The 14,268-nt window shown below is 40.6% G+C and overlaps 1 protein-coding gene across 4 annotated transcripts in view; it reads right to left on the bottom strand.

Annotated features, from left to right (window-relative positions):
- Positions 1–14,268, bottom strand: part of kcnab1a (potassium voltage-gated channel subfamily A regulatory beta subunit 1a) — a 311,661-nt gene that overhangs the window by 126,508 nt on the left and 170,885 nt on the right. For all 4 annotated transcript variants that reach the window (XM_060834161.1, XM_060834163.1, XM_060834162.1 and 1 more), the window contains exon 2: positions 6,328–6,371. In XM_060834161.1, the coding sequence (XP_060690144.1) occupies positions 6,328–6,371 (44 nt within the window). The remainder of the gene's footprint in view (positions 1–6,327; positions 6,372–14,268) is intronic.

Raw genomic sequence — 14,268 nt, 5'->3', positions numbered from 1 at the left:
GATGTTACTGCAGTTGTTATGGGGGATTTCAACATGCAGGTAGACTGGGAGAATCAGGATGATATGGACCTCAAGAAAGAGACTTTGTGGAGTGCCTCCGAGATGAATTCTTAGAACAACTGGTGCTGGAGCCTACTAGGAGAAGGCAATTCTGGATCTGGTATTGTGCAACAAACCAGAATTGATCAGGGACCTCGAAGTGAAGGAGCCATTGGGAAGTAGTGAACATAATACAATAAGCTTCAATCTGCAATTTGAGAGGGAGAGGGTACAATCAGAAGTGACAATGTTTCTGTTGAATAAAGGGTACTATGGAGCTATGAGGGAGGAGCTGGCCAAAGTTCAATCGTGCAATACCGAAGCAGGGATGACAGTGAAGGAACAATGGTGGATATTTCTGTGTATAATGCAGAAGATGCAGGATCAGTTCATTCCAAAAAGGAAGAAAGATCATAGGAGGAGGCATGGGACGCCGTGGCTGACGAGAGAAGTTAAGAAAAATATAAAGTTAAAAGAGAAAAAGTATAACATAGCAAAGATAAGTGGGAAAACGGAGGGCTGGAAAGCTTTTAAAGAACAACAGAGGATTACCAATAAGGAAATACACAGAGAAAAAATGAGGTACGAAGGTAAACTAGCCAAAAGTATAAAGGAGGATAGTAAAAGCTTTTTTAGGTATGTGAAAGGCAAAAAAATGGTTAAGACTAAAATTGGGCTCTTGAAGACAGAAACAGGGGAATGTATTACAGGGAACAAAGAAATGGCAGAAGAATTGAATTGTTACTTCAGATCTGTGTTCGCTGGGGAAGACACAAGCAATCTCCTTGAGGTAACAGTGGCTGAAGGACCTGTAATTAAGGGAATTTATATTTGCCAGGAATTGGTGTTGGTGTTAAGTCTGAAGGTTGATAAGTCCCCAGGACCTGACGGTCTACATTCCAGGGTAATGAAAGAGGTGGCTCGAGAAATCGTGGATGCGTTGGTGATTATTTTCCAGAGTTCGATAGATTCGGGATCAGTTCCTGCGGATTGGAGAGTGGCTAATGATGTACCACGTTTTAAGAAAGGTGGGAGAGAGAAAGCAGGAAATTATAGACCAGTTAGTCTGACCTCAGTGGTGGGAAAGATGCTGGAGTCTATTATAAAGGATGAAATTACGACACATCTGGATAGTAGTAACAGGATAGGTCAGAGTCAGCATGGATTTATGAAGGGGAAATCATGCTTGACTAATCTTCTGGAATTTTTTGAGAATGTAACTCTGAAGATGGACAAGGGAGATCCAGTAGATGTAGTGTACCTAGACTTTCAGAAAGCTTTTGATAAAGTCCCACATAGGAGGTTACTGAGCAAAATTAGGGTGCATGGTATTGGGGGCAAAGTACTAAGTTTGCAAGTTGGTTGGCTGGTAGGAAAGAAAGAGTAGTGATAAATGTCTCCATTTCAGAATGGCGTGCAGAGACCAGTGGGGTTCCGCAGGGATCAGTGCTGGGACTGCAGCTTTTTACAATATATGTTAATGATATAGAAGATGGTATTAGTAATAACATTAGAAAATTTGCTGATGACACTAAGCTGGGTGGCAGGGTGAAATGTGAGGAGGATGTTAGGAAATTACAGGGCGACCTGGACAAGTTAGGTGAGTGGTCAGATGCATGGCAGATGCAGTTTAATGTGGAAAAATGTATGGTTATCCACTTTGGTGGCATGAACAGGAAGGCAGATTACTACCTAAATGGAATCAATTTCGGTAAAGGGGCAGTACAAAGAGATCTGGCTGTTCTTGTACACCAGTCAATGAAGGTAAGCATGCAGGTACAGCAGGTAGTGAAGAAGGCTAATAGTATGCTGGCCTTCAAAACAAGAGGGATTGAGTATAGAAGCAAAGAGGTTCTTCTGCAGCTGTACAGGGCCGTGGAGAGACCACACCTCGGGTACTGTGTGCAGTTCTGGTCTCCAAATTTGAGGAAAGACATTCTGGCTATTGAGGGAGCATAGCAGAGGTTCACGAGGTCAATTCCTGGAATGGCGGAACTACCTTATGCTGAAAGACTGTAGCGACTGGGCTTGTATACCCTTGAATTTAGAAGACTGAGAGGGGATCTGATTGAGACATATAAGATTATGAAAGGATTGGACACTCTGGAGGCAGGAAACATGTTTCCGCTGATGGGTGAGTGCCGAACCAGAGGACACAGCTCAAAAATACGGGGTAGACCATTTAGGACAGAGATGAGGAGAAACCTCTTCATCCAGAGAGTGGTGGCTGTGTGGAATGCTCTGCCCCAGAGGGCAGTGGAAGCCCAGTCTCTGGATTCATTTAAGAAAGAGTTGGATAGAGCTCTCAAGGATAGTGGAATCAAGGGTTATGGAGATAAGGCAGGAACAGGATATTGATTAAGGATGATCAGCCATGATCATATTGAATGGTGGTGCAGGCTCGAAGGGCAGAATGGCCTACTCCTGCACCTATTGTCTAAAATATCCCTCCATACCCTGGACCATAGCAGACTGGATGTCATGAAACTCACTTGCCACCACACTGTCACCGCAATTAGGAAAATTCAGCCTATGCTGATTTAGTTTTTTTTCTATTGCAAACTATCTGGAGATTTTCTACAGCACTTTGCAAGGTATTTTGGTGAGTTCCTGGATTTAGCAGTGAGTTGCTGCTTTTTTTATAGAAGAGGCCAGAAGCACTTTCATCACAAGACTGTGATACATGGGACTAGCAGAGGCAATGCCTCTGGGAGTATAACACAACAAACAGAAAGTAGGAATAGAGGCTGCAAATAGGGCAACTTCTGAGTGATACCCTCTGTCAAGCAGTGGTCAGTTTAGTGCACGCACTTTGACAGTGACAATCTGGTAGGTTGGCCAATGCACTCAGTGTGCATGCCCATCAGAGTTCTCCTGTATACCATCCCATCAAGAAAGCATGAGTGGGGGTAATGTGAATGCAATAACAGGTGGGTGACATTGTTAAGTGTGTATGGGTGTGGTGGAGTTTCTGCATGTTAGCTGTGAGACCCAATTGTCACGAAATGCTCCTGGGTAAATATAGGGATCATGAATTGAACAGTACGAAAAATCTGTGGATGTGATTAGTTGGAGTTATCCTGTGAAGATGCAATCCCTGAGTTTCTCACCTCCTGCTTATCACTAATGTTTCCAGTGCTGCATCTATCATTGTGTAAACCTTTGTCTACCCCAGGGTTTAATTTGCAATAGTTTATATTGCAGCAATATTGCTTGTGCAGGTTGCCTTTAAGATATAGCCTGCATTTAAGAAAGTAGGCAGGCTCTACCATATGATCAGAAAACAGGACTGTCAGGGGCCCCTGCTATGTGCAGAGACCATAGGCAGCTTGGAGGACTCGAAGTAGTGTGCCAACTGTAAGTGCCAATGTATCTTCATCTGTATGATTGTAGTATGAAACCTTCATGGTTGCTATCTTGATTTGCATGGGTTCAGGCTTGTTGTATTTTTTTAAAAAATGTAAATATATTTTTTATTGAAAAGGCATGTTGTATATTTTAACCATTGCAACTCCTGTCCAAACATCTGCACAAGCTGATTTTTAGCCTCATGGGTTCCAACTGCCATTAAAAGCGTTGTAGTGAAAATGATTGATAGATAATGGTTGAATAAAAAAAAATCTCCTATTAGTTCTAATTTCTGTTATACTGATTTTCACCATCCACTCTAGATGATGATCATGGGCCATGCCCAGTATCGAAGTTCTGTGTCATTATAATACTGCTGCAGGCAACTGTAAGATAATTGAGGTGGCCATGCTGCTGCTACAGGCTCTAAGAATCTACTGCAGAGCTGCTGAGCACCAATGCCTTGAGGCAATGACCTCTCTAGTGTTAATATGAACATTTTTTCTGCATGTGGTAAATGAGTAACCTATCATACGTCAGTACATTGTACAGTTGTTTTACTGTTTTTGGGGACTATATAATGGACAGAAATACAGTCAGAAGTTTAAAGAATTTTAAATATTAATGAAAAACGCAAAAGTTTGTGTTTAGGCAATGAGTTATTCACTGTAGATGATACTAATTGGAGTTATATTCCATCATTCTGAAGCAATAACTCGAAAGAATATTATGTAAGGCTGTCAGACTCTCTTTCACATCATTATTTTTTAGCATTGAGGAATGGTCAAAATGAATGGTCAAAATTACTACATGTTCTTCCTGCTAGGTCAGAGTTCCTATTATGATGACAAATATACATGATTAAAGCAGAAGGTGAAATATCATAACTGAGCTTGAGCACATGACGTGAATTATCCAGTGCACATGATAATGCTTTGGGTGGATGATAAAATGTTTGATTAATGTAATTTCTATTTCTGGAATGGAATTCAAAGTAGCTGAGGACGAGTGAACAGCTCCCAGTAACAATGCCAAGAAACCTTGGCCAACAAGAGACTGAGCAGGTCAAAAAACAAGTTAATGCATCTACATCTACAAAGTGATGGGCACCATCACCTCCATGGCCAAGAGAATCACACACTCTTCTGTGAATTGTATTGTAGAGCACACCACTAGTGAAGTTTCCTGTCTGGCCCATCAGAATAAACGCAGCATACCATCAACTCTTCAGAGATCCTAACTGCCATGTGTCTGCTATTGCCTGGTGAGCTGGCCAAGCAACACTGTATCAGAAAGGAAAAAAACATGGATCAAATATATCAGCTGTAAGTGAAGCTTTGTATTTATTCAAGTAATCATTCTACTGAAAATGTGAAATTTATAATCAAAATGGAAAAAAAAACAAATATTCCAAGTACAGAGAGGTTTTTCATCTAACATGGCTATGTCCACCATTTGTTTACCTAGTTACAGCTCATTAGTAAGGTGTAGTTATACAGTGGTTTTTAACCACAATATTGCAACATGATAGGGGATGCGCTCATCAGTTTAGTAATTTCTAATAGATTGCAGATTGCATGAGGTAATATAAAAACATAGAGAAACTTTTGGATTTCCACATTGAACACTACATGGTCAAACTTCAAAAGTAGTATTAGTTTCAGTGGAGCAATGATGGTCAGCACCAACATTACCACGATCATTAGTAATACAAAATCCGTGCTATTGTTGTGTCCAACACCAGCTTCTATACTGACCCAGTTGCTTAAGGTAGTCAACAGCTGATGTACAGAACATGGAGGAAATATGGTGTTTCCTCTGTGTGAAATTGCATAGTCTAAAGCAGGATAATGCTATGAACAGAATTTCTATTAGAGTCACAGAGTCACAGACATATATAGCATGGAAACAGACCCTTCGGTCCAACTCATCCATTCAGACTAATAATCCCAACCCAATCTTGTCCCACCTGCCAGCACCCGGCCCATATCCCTCCAAACCCTTCCTACTCACATATCCATCCAGATGCCTTTTAAATGTTGCAATCCCACTGTCTATGTGAAGAAGTTGCCCCTTATGTCTCTTTTATATCTTTCCCCTCCCACCCTTAACCTATGCCCTCTAATTCTGGACTCCCCAACCTCGGGAAAAGGCTTTGTCTATTCATCCTATCCATGCCCCTCGTGATTTTATAAATCTCTATAAGATCACCCCTCAGCCTCTGACACTCCAGGGAAAAGAGCACCAGCTTATTCAACCTCTCCCTGTAGCTCAAATCCTCTAACCTTTGCAACATCCTTCCTGAACCCTTTCAAGTTTCACAACTTCCTTCCGATAAGGAGACCAGAATTAAACATAATATACCAAAAGAGGCCTAACCAATGTCCTGTTCAGCCACAACATGACTTCCCAACTCCTCTATCAATACTCTGACCAACACTCATTGGACAAAAACTGCTCCATCTAAAGTACTAAAAGGTGCCACCATGCCACACTTTGATCAGCTTGCACATCATTTGAAAGCATACTTTGATACTGGCTTGTGTCACCAGTGAAGAATAACCACTTGGGGGAGACACAGTGCTTAGCCTTTTGAATTCCAATGTGGCAACTCTTAACCAAATACTGTTGGTATGCTGCCACTTTTCAATCAGTGTGTTGCCAAATGCACTTTGCCAAGATTACAGTATAACAGCAATTTAAAAGTATGAGTTTATATATTTCATGTTCATAGTGTGGTATATGTATGAAAAAGTTGTACAAGTAGTAAATTTAGGAGATGTCAGCATTGGTACTGATCCTGATGAAATCAGAGAGCAGGTTGAAAATAACACACCAACCAGACTCTCTGCCTCACACTCACCATAACCAGCAAGTCTGCCTTGCAAAACCTGTTTTATCACAATGTCATTGTATTGCTACCAAGTCCTATTTACTTACCAAGTCCTAAGCAAGATACTCGAAGTCCTGATTTTCCCAGGTTCCTTTAAATAAAGGAGAATAAAAGTTAGGAAAATTAGTTTACATGAAAGCAAAGAAAAATTCAATTTTATTCGTCTTCTGAATATTTTGAAATAGAAAAAAAACAAAGCGTTTTGAATTCAATTCTATTTTGGGGAGTGGGGAGAAGATAGCTTTCAAATCATGACTGGAGAAACTATGTCAGCATTTCATTATTACAAACTGCAGTCTCCTGCAAAGGCCAAAGGTACACAAAACCCATGAGAGTTCATTTCTTTCACTGTTACAATCTGCATGGGCGCAAATTAAAAGTAACAGCTTCAACAATAAATTAATGTTCATGGAGGGCATATCAAGTGGTTATGCAACAGGAGCAGCGAAATACAATTGAAAGATAATGACGGGGAAATTTTATAAAGCAAACAAGGACTAAAATTGGGAAAGGACAAAGCTTTTAATTGTCAAAGTTCCCTCTCACCCAGATGAGTCTTTTCACTTTCCCCACATTGAACACTATTGTTTTTCAAACAATGACTGTCAATTTAGCAGCCACTTTGTACTGTAGCCCCATCACCCATGAGAAATTGAGACTGCTTAAAGTTGCACAGAACCCATACAGCCAAATAACGAGAGGAGACTCTTGATGCATCAAGAATGGTTTTAGTTGCATCTGTAAACATTATTGTTTGAAGTGACTTGACTAGAAAATATTTACCTCTGGAAGCTCAGAAATAATACTTCAATCTACATCATCTGTCTGCAAATCTGTGCACTATTGACCATGAACAAAAACTTATTTTGACATGATAATGTGATATGATCTCTCTGGGATGTAGAATCTGGTGACTGCTAGTTGTCTCAGTTCAGGCCATTGTTTCACTTAAAAGGTGGAAAAGTTGCAGAGATATTTGGAGAAAACAGGGGCTTGACTCTAACTGGATAGTTTTATGAAAGAGCCAACACAGATTTAGTGGGGCTCTTTCTGTTCTGCACAATTGTATGACTCTATAATTGCATAACCCACTAGTATTGGAAACCATGACTTCTGATAGTTAAACATCTTGGAGAAGATCTTGCAGCTGATGGTGTTTGCATGCATGTGTGCTCTTGTCCTTCCAGGGAGTAGGCTGCAGGTTTAGAAGACGTTTCTGAAATATCAATGGGAATCTGCCACTATATATCAATAGGGATGGGTGCCAACCAAGTAAACAGCAGCTTTGTTTTGGATGGTTTCAAATTTCTTGAGTGTTGTTGGAGCTGCACTCATCCATCAGAGTAGAGATCATGTCAACACATTCCCAACATGTGTCTTGTAGAAGGTAAACAGACTTTGGCGAGTTAGCAGATGAGTTACATGGCACATGATTCCTAGCTTCTAACCTGCTTGTGTATAAATAGCCCAGTATTTATATGGCCAGTCCAGTTTTTCTACATTTGGACAGGGACTGCTTCAGTGATCTGAGGAGCCAAAATTTGCTGAACATACTTAATTATCAGTAACTATTCCAACTCTGATCTTATGAATCTTGCAGTAATATCCTGGGACTGAGAAGATTGTCATGATCTTTGAAGTCAATCTCCTTTTGTGTTAGATATGGCTCCAATCAGTGGAGTGCTTTTTCCTGATTCCCACAGACTCCAGTTTTGCTAGGGCTACTTGTTACCATGCTCAGTCACATCCAACTTCAATGTCAACAATAGTCACTGTCACCTCACTTCTGGAAAATTCAGATCTTTTGTTCAACAATTTGGAGCAAGACTGTAATAGGTCAGGAGTTCAGTGGCCCTGGCGGAACCCAAACTGAGCATCAGTGAGCAGATTATTTCCTGCAAGTTTTGCTTGACAGCATGGTCAATGACTCCTTCCATCATTTTGGTAGTGATTGAAAGAAGACTGATAGGGCAACAGAAGGCCACATTTCTGAATAGTTGCCTTGAAGACAGCACACACGCCAGCTTTTCTGGAACATGTGAATGAATAAAGTTTGTTGCAATGGAGTTTAAACTCTATAAAACTTGTAATTTAAACCAGTGGCAGGCTACAGACTTTAGAGTGCTGCATTGATTGTACATTATGGTTGAGGAAGGTACAAATCATGTGAAAACAATGATATGGTTGAATGCACAAAGTGAAACTTTACTTGGCTTTGTGAAGACCTATCTAGTATTGTGCAACTGTAATCATATTTGTCTTTGGCTGGTCACATTAAAAAGTCCTAATGGGAGGCAGGGTGAAGGTTAGTTGCTTCTTTGGAGTTTTCTCCTAGAAGTGATAAAAAATTTTTCATTCAGTCTAAAGGAGTATCAAGGTCAAGGCTACAATTTTAAGGCAGAAAGGATCATTAAAATTCAACAGTCTGGTTTGGCACAGGCACAACCACAACAGCGAGTTGTTCTTCTTATCCAGCTCATGTGCCTCCCAGCACGTTCAATACAAGAATCTCAATCTCATGTCAAGTAGTCAGGATTTCCATTTGCAAATTTAAAATCAAGTATACGATTATAATGCAAAATATTTCCTGAGTCAGCTAATTTTGTCACACTTGACCCTATGCAGTTTTAATAGCATTTTAAAAATTTAATAAGCTGCCAATGGTTTTTATAAATTAACTTGTAATCATGACATCTGTTAATTGTAATGAATTATATGTACCTTCTGTACAAAATAGTGTTTGGTCCAGTGTTATTGTCCCAAAGCTGAGAAAACTTCACAAGCATTAGAAAATGCTTACTACAGTATTCTTACAAACTTCCAAAACTCTGGAACTGACTTGTAAAATACTGATTGAAAGGTGTTTTTTGTTATTTCTATAGAATTTATAACCAGAATGACTTTGCAATTTTTTCTTACAAATATCAATGCTCCTATGCAGTTGAGCAAAAGGTGCATAAGAACAGGGAGCAAAACAAAGATATATCCTGAGATTCTGACATCATGTATGCAGATACCACCTGAAGTACTTGCAGAAGAGAGTCTACTAATCAAGGAGGTCTTGTATATATTACTCCCAAAGACAGTAGATGGGACTTTTCTCCCCTAGAAGTGGTTTGGAAGGTGGTGAGAAGGGCAAGAAATCTGGTGGATTTGCATCAAAGAATACCTTGCCCCTTCCCACCATCTCAGCACTGATATTCTGAGCAGCAATAAAGACTATTGCCAATTAATAACCACTTAAGGGCCTCAACCTACCACCAGCTTTATTGCTCCAATCCGGGAGGAACATGGCCCTCTCGCTGAATTGGGATAAGGCTCCATTTGCCCCAATCTTGGGCAGTTAAGGGCATTGATGGCGTGGACAGAGGCTTTGGGAGATGGTTGCTGCAAATCAAGGTGCCCTCCACCCCCACCCCCACAACATCCCCTCCTCCCTGCCAGATTTCCACCCCCCAACTAAAAAAAAACAAAACAATCTTTCACTTGGTCCTGGTCTTCAAACATGGTCAGCGCATTAGCAACTTCTCAAAGGCTGAAGTTGTCCATGCCAGCATACAGCGAAACAAGGACAACATCCAGGCTTAGGTAGCAAATTCATGCCACAAAAGTGCCAGGCAATGCCCATCTCCAACAAGAAAGAATCTAACAATCTCCCCTTTGCACTCCCATCATTAACTATCCCACTAATATCAAAATGCTGGGGGTTGCTATTGACCAAAAGCTGAAGTGGACCAGTCACATATATACTATGCTACAAGAGTAGATCAAAGGTTGGAAATTCTGTGATGACTAAATCACCTCCTCATTCTGTAAGCCTATCCTCCATCTACAAGTCACCAAGTCAGGAGTCTAAAGAAATAGTGGGCGGCACGGTGGCACAGTGGTTAGCACTGCTGCCTCACAGCGCCTGAGACCCGGGTTCAATTCCCGACTCAGGCGACTGACTGTGTGGAGTTTGCACGTTCTCCCCGTGTCTGCATGGGTTTCCTCCGGGTGCTCCGGTTTCCTCCCACAGTCCAAAGATGTGCGGGTCAGGTGAATTGGCCATGATAAATTGCCCGTAGTGTTAGGTAAGGGGTAAATGTAGGGGTATGGATGGGTTGCGCTTTGGCGGGTCGGTGTGGACTTGTTGGGCCTAATCTAATCTAATCTAGTCTAATCTAATCTAATCCTATCCACTTGGCAGGATGACTGCAGGTCAACAACACATGAGAAGCTTAAGCTTAGGTTAAATCAGTTCTTCAGTCCTTCTGCCTCAGGTGCACAGTAGCAACAGTGTTATGGACCAGACCAGACCCCATCAAAATACTTTAAGAAGGTAGCCTTAACTCTAACTTTTTCTTATTTTAAAGACAGTTGTTAAGTAGATATTCCAGGTGTGGTGCACCGGGTCAAACCACTCAGTTTTGAGCAAAACAATTTATTTAAACACTACAGTTGAAACACAAACAAAAGAAAAGGGAATTTAGAATAACTTTACTATTAGAAAACTTAACTGACTTGACAACAGCAACTCAACTAAGGAGCTGTTCCAATTCTTGTAACATCCCTAAACTCCTTGGCAGAAGGTAAATTCAAATACAGGTTCTTACAGGAAGGAGAGATTTCAGAGAGAAAATTCAGCTAGGAATCCTCTGCTGAAGCTTGGAACCTCTCTCTGAACTGCAGCAGCTTCTCACTGTGACAACAAATCAACCTGAAACGGGAGAACTGGCCACTCCTGCCATTGTTAAAGTAGACATTTCGGTACCTCTGCCTTTATGACCTCTCTTGAAAAAAATCCAAGGATAAAATAACCTTTTTAAAGTAACAGCATTGTCACAACTGTGAATGCCTTTCACAAGATGTACTGCATCAAATTGCCAACATTCCTTCAACAACACCTTCCAAACCCTGGACCATTACAATTTAGAAAAAAAACACAGAACAGTAGATGCAGGAAATATCACCTTCAAGTTTCCCTCCAAGTTGCATATCATCCTTACTTGGAATTATATTGGCATCAACCTTTCATTCTTAGTCAAAATCCTGGACCTCCCTATCAAATTACACTGAAGATGTATAATTCATTGACTGCAGCAGTTCAAGAAGGCAGTTTGCCATCACCTTCTGTGAGGCAGTTGGGGTGCCATGAATAGTGGCCTTGACAATCCATGAACTAAAAAAAAATTCAATAATGAGTCCTACATGCAAGGGCTCACTACATCCGTTTATGAACTAGAAATGCATCAAGATATACAAGTGACAAATAATGACTACTGGTTTTTAACAATATATCTTTAATTTGGTAAAATGAACTAATTAAAAAGTGGCACCAAGTTACATAAGGAGAGACTAGTGCACATGACCTTGGTCAAACATGTAAATGGGGAACATCTTAAGAGGAAGATGGTTAAGGATAATAGGAATGGTATGCAAGAGCTTAGCATGTTGGCAACTAAATTCATGAACACCTTTGATGAAGCAATCGAAATCGAAGATACTGAAGAGCCCAGAATAGGAGGAGTAGAGATATCTGAAACGGTTGTAGGGGCAGAGAAGATTAAAGAGGAGATTGAACAGGCAGGGGCGTATAGGATTTGAAAACAAAGTTGAGAATGTTAAAATCAAGGCATTGCTTAACTGGTAGCTATTATAGGTCAGTGATTACAAAGATGATGGGTGATCAGGACATGACAGTAAAGACCTGTAGGGTTGAATATAGACCAGATATGCTTTGGAATAGTGAATAAAAACCTGGATGAAGATTTAAACCATAGATCACCTTGGGAAGAGGTGGAACAAGGTGATGTGATGAAAGTGGAAATAGATTGTTTTAGTGATGGCAGGAATATGGTTGGCATCTCATCTCAGGTTTTAAATACCAGCCTTCCAGTACGGCATCAGGAAGTTGTCAATGAGGGGTGCGTTGGATTAAAATGTATAAAATTTGTTCAGATGATCAAAGACAAAGGCTTTTATTAGCTTAACCTTTCATTCAAGGAAATTTCTGCTCATCTAGTACTGAATGTCAAAAAACAAGCAGTCTGAAAATCTGAACACAATGGAAAGTCAAGAGGGGTGTGATGGTGATTTGGAGCTGGGTGTCATCAAAAGAAACTGACAAAGTTGTGGAAACTGACCATGTATCCTTGGATGATGTCAAAGGGTAGCATGGAGATGAGGAATAGGAAGATGTAAGAAATTGATCTCTAATGGGGGATGCAAGAGGTAATGGTGCAGAACACAAGGCGCAGGAATTGCAGACAATTCCTTGGTTACACTTGGACAGAGAAGTGTGGAACCATGTGAGCACAAGTGGATGACAGTAAGGAAGCACTGGAATTAGATAGGAGAGGCAACATTGTTAAAGGCTGCATGAAGATCCAGCAGAACAAGGAGAATGGTTACCTTTGGCACAATCACACAGGATGTCAAATGCGACTTTGATATAAGCCATTTTAGGTACAGAAAGGGCAGAAATCTGACTGGAATGCTGTAAGAAAGATGATCATGGTTTTAGCGGGTAAAGTGAGGCTGGGGATAGGGTGTTGCGTCAAATTTTTAATTAAAGAAGAGTAAAACAGAAAAGAATAAATTCAGCTTTGTCCTTCTGAAGTATTCAGAAAAAGTGCTAGAATCATGAGATATATTATCTTGGTATTAATTTCCTGTGATGCTTGCTCTTCTTAGCTTTTTCTGATTCATAAACTTATCTTTAGGACTTCAATATGAAGGGAGGAAATGGAAGGAAATTATTGGTATTGATCTTTGTAAAATGAGAGCTCGGACTTCAGTATCATTTTGTGAATCTTTGGATCAGATTTGAACGTCAATTCATAACTTTTAATGGCTATATTTTTTTCTTGCCTTCAGCATAATTATTGAGTTGAAGTTTTATACAACATTTTGCCTAATATTTTATTCTAGCAATGCCAACACTGCACCAACATTTTGAATTTTCTGTGAATCTTTGGTCTATTATATTGCTGTGTTGAAAGAAATTTGGGTTATGCAATTCAGTTCAAAGAGATGGTGCATTTACAGCATATTTAATTGCATATTGCATCTCTTTAGAGCAACTATAGGGTATAAGGGGTGAAACTGTTGTAGCTGATGCACTGAGACTATGATGTAGAATGATCTTCATATAATTATTCCATTCTTGGTCATGGAAAGTTTGGTGTAGGTATTGGAGTCAGTTGTTGCTTTAAATCATTACATTATTTGGGACAGCAAACACATGAAGTGGAACTTTCAGAACTGGAATGATGTCAGTTATGGCAAGAAATGTGGCAGAAGCACGTGTCAAGTCAGCTAGGCCTCTCTCAACATCGGGAATGACTTGGTGTATCTTTTAGTGAGGTTCCAAGCATCAAGATGAAATTTCCACCAGGCAGTGGCAAGTTGTCAATTGAGGCGGGGTTATTGTTTCTTAAGGACCTTAATCACTGCAGATCTCACCTCATTAATATGCAGCTTTCAATAGTCGATCCACCGCAAGTAAACTGGATGCCTAGAACACTTGATATGGAAATCAGAGCAGGTACCTGGCCACCTCAGCTCAACACGTGCTCCTAAGGATCTCCATGTAGGACATCATGCATTAACATCTCAGGGCTGACTCAATGGGCACTAGCTACGTGAAGCACTCATTCACTTTGAGCCTACCTGGATGCTTACAGCATCTCTGTCTTGCCTTATTGTGTCTTGCAACTCAGCCTGAAATACCACACTCTCAGTACTGCTCTATTGTTGTGCCATTTAGAGCAGATTCAAAGCCAGGAAGCTGGTAATGATCGACAGCAGGCCTCAGTTGTGTCACAGAGTCTGATAGCCTTCACTCAGAGAGTCTCCCGGCACAGTAGGTCAAGGGGCTTTCATACAGGCAGTTGTAAGATCCTCTTTTCAAAAAAGGTAGGAGAAAGTGAGGACTGCAGATGCTGGAAATCAGAGTCGAGAATGTGGTGCTGGAAAAGCACAGCCGGTCAGGCAACATCCGAGGA

This window comes from Hemiscyllium ocellatum, chromosome 13, assembly GCF_020745735.1.
Source record: "Hemiscyllium ocellatum isolate sHemOce1 chromosome 13, sHemOce1.pat.X.cur, whole genome shotgun sequence".
Taxonomy (NCBI): Eukaryota; Metazoa; Chordata; class Chondrichthyes; order Orectolobiformes; family Hemiscylliidae; genus Hemiscyllium; species Hemiscyllium ocellatum.
Note: the sequence above shows the minus strand (reverse complement) of the source record. Positions and strands in the feature narration are given on the sequence as shown.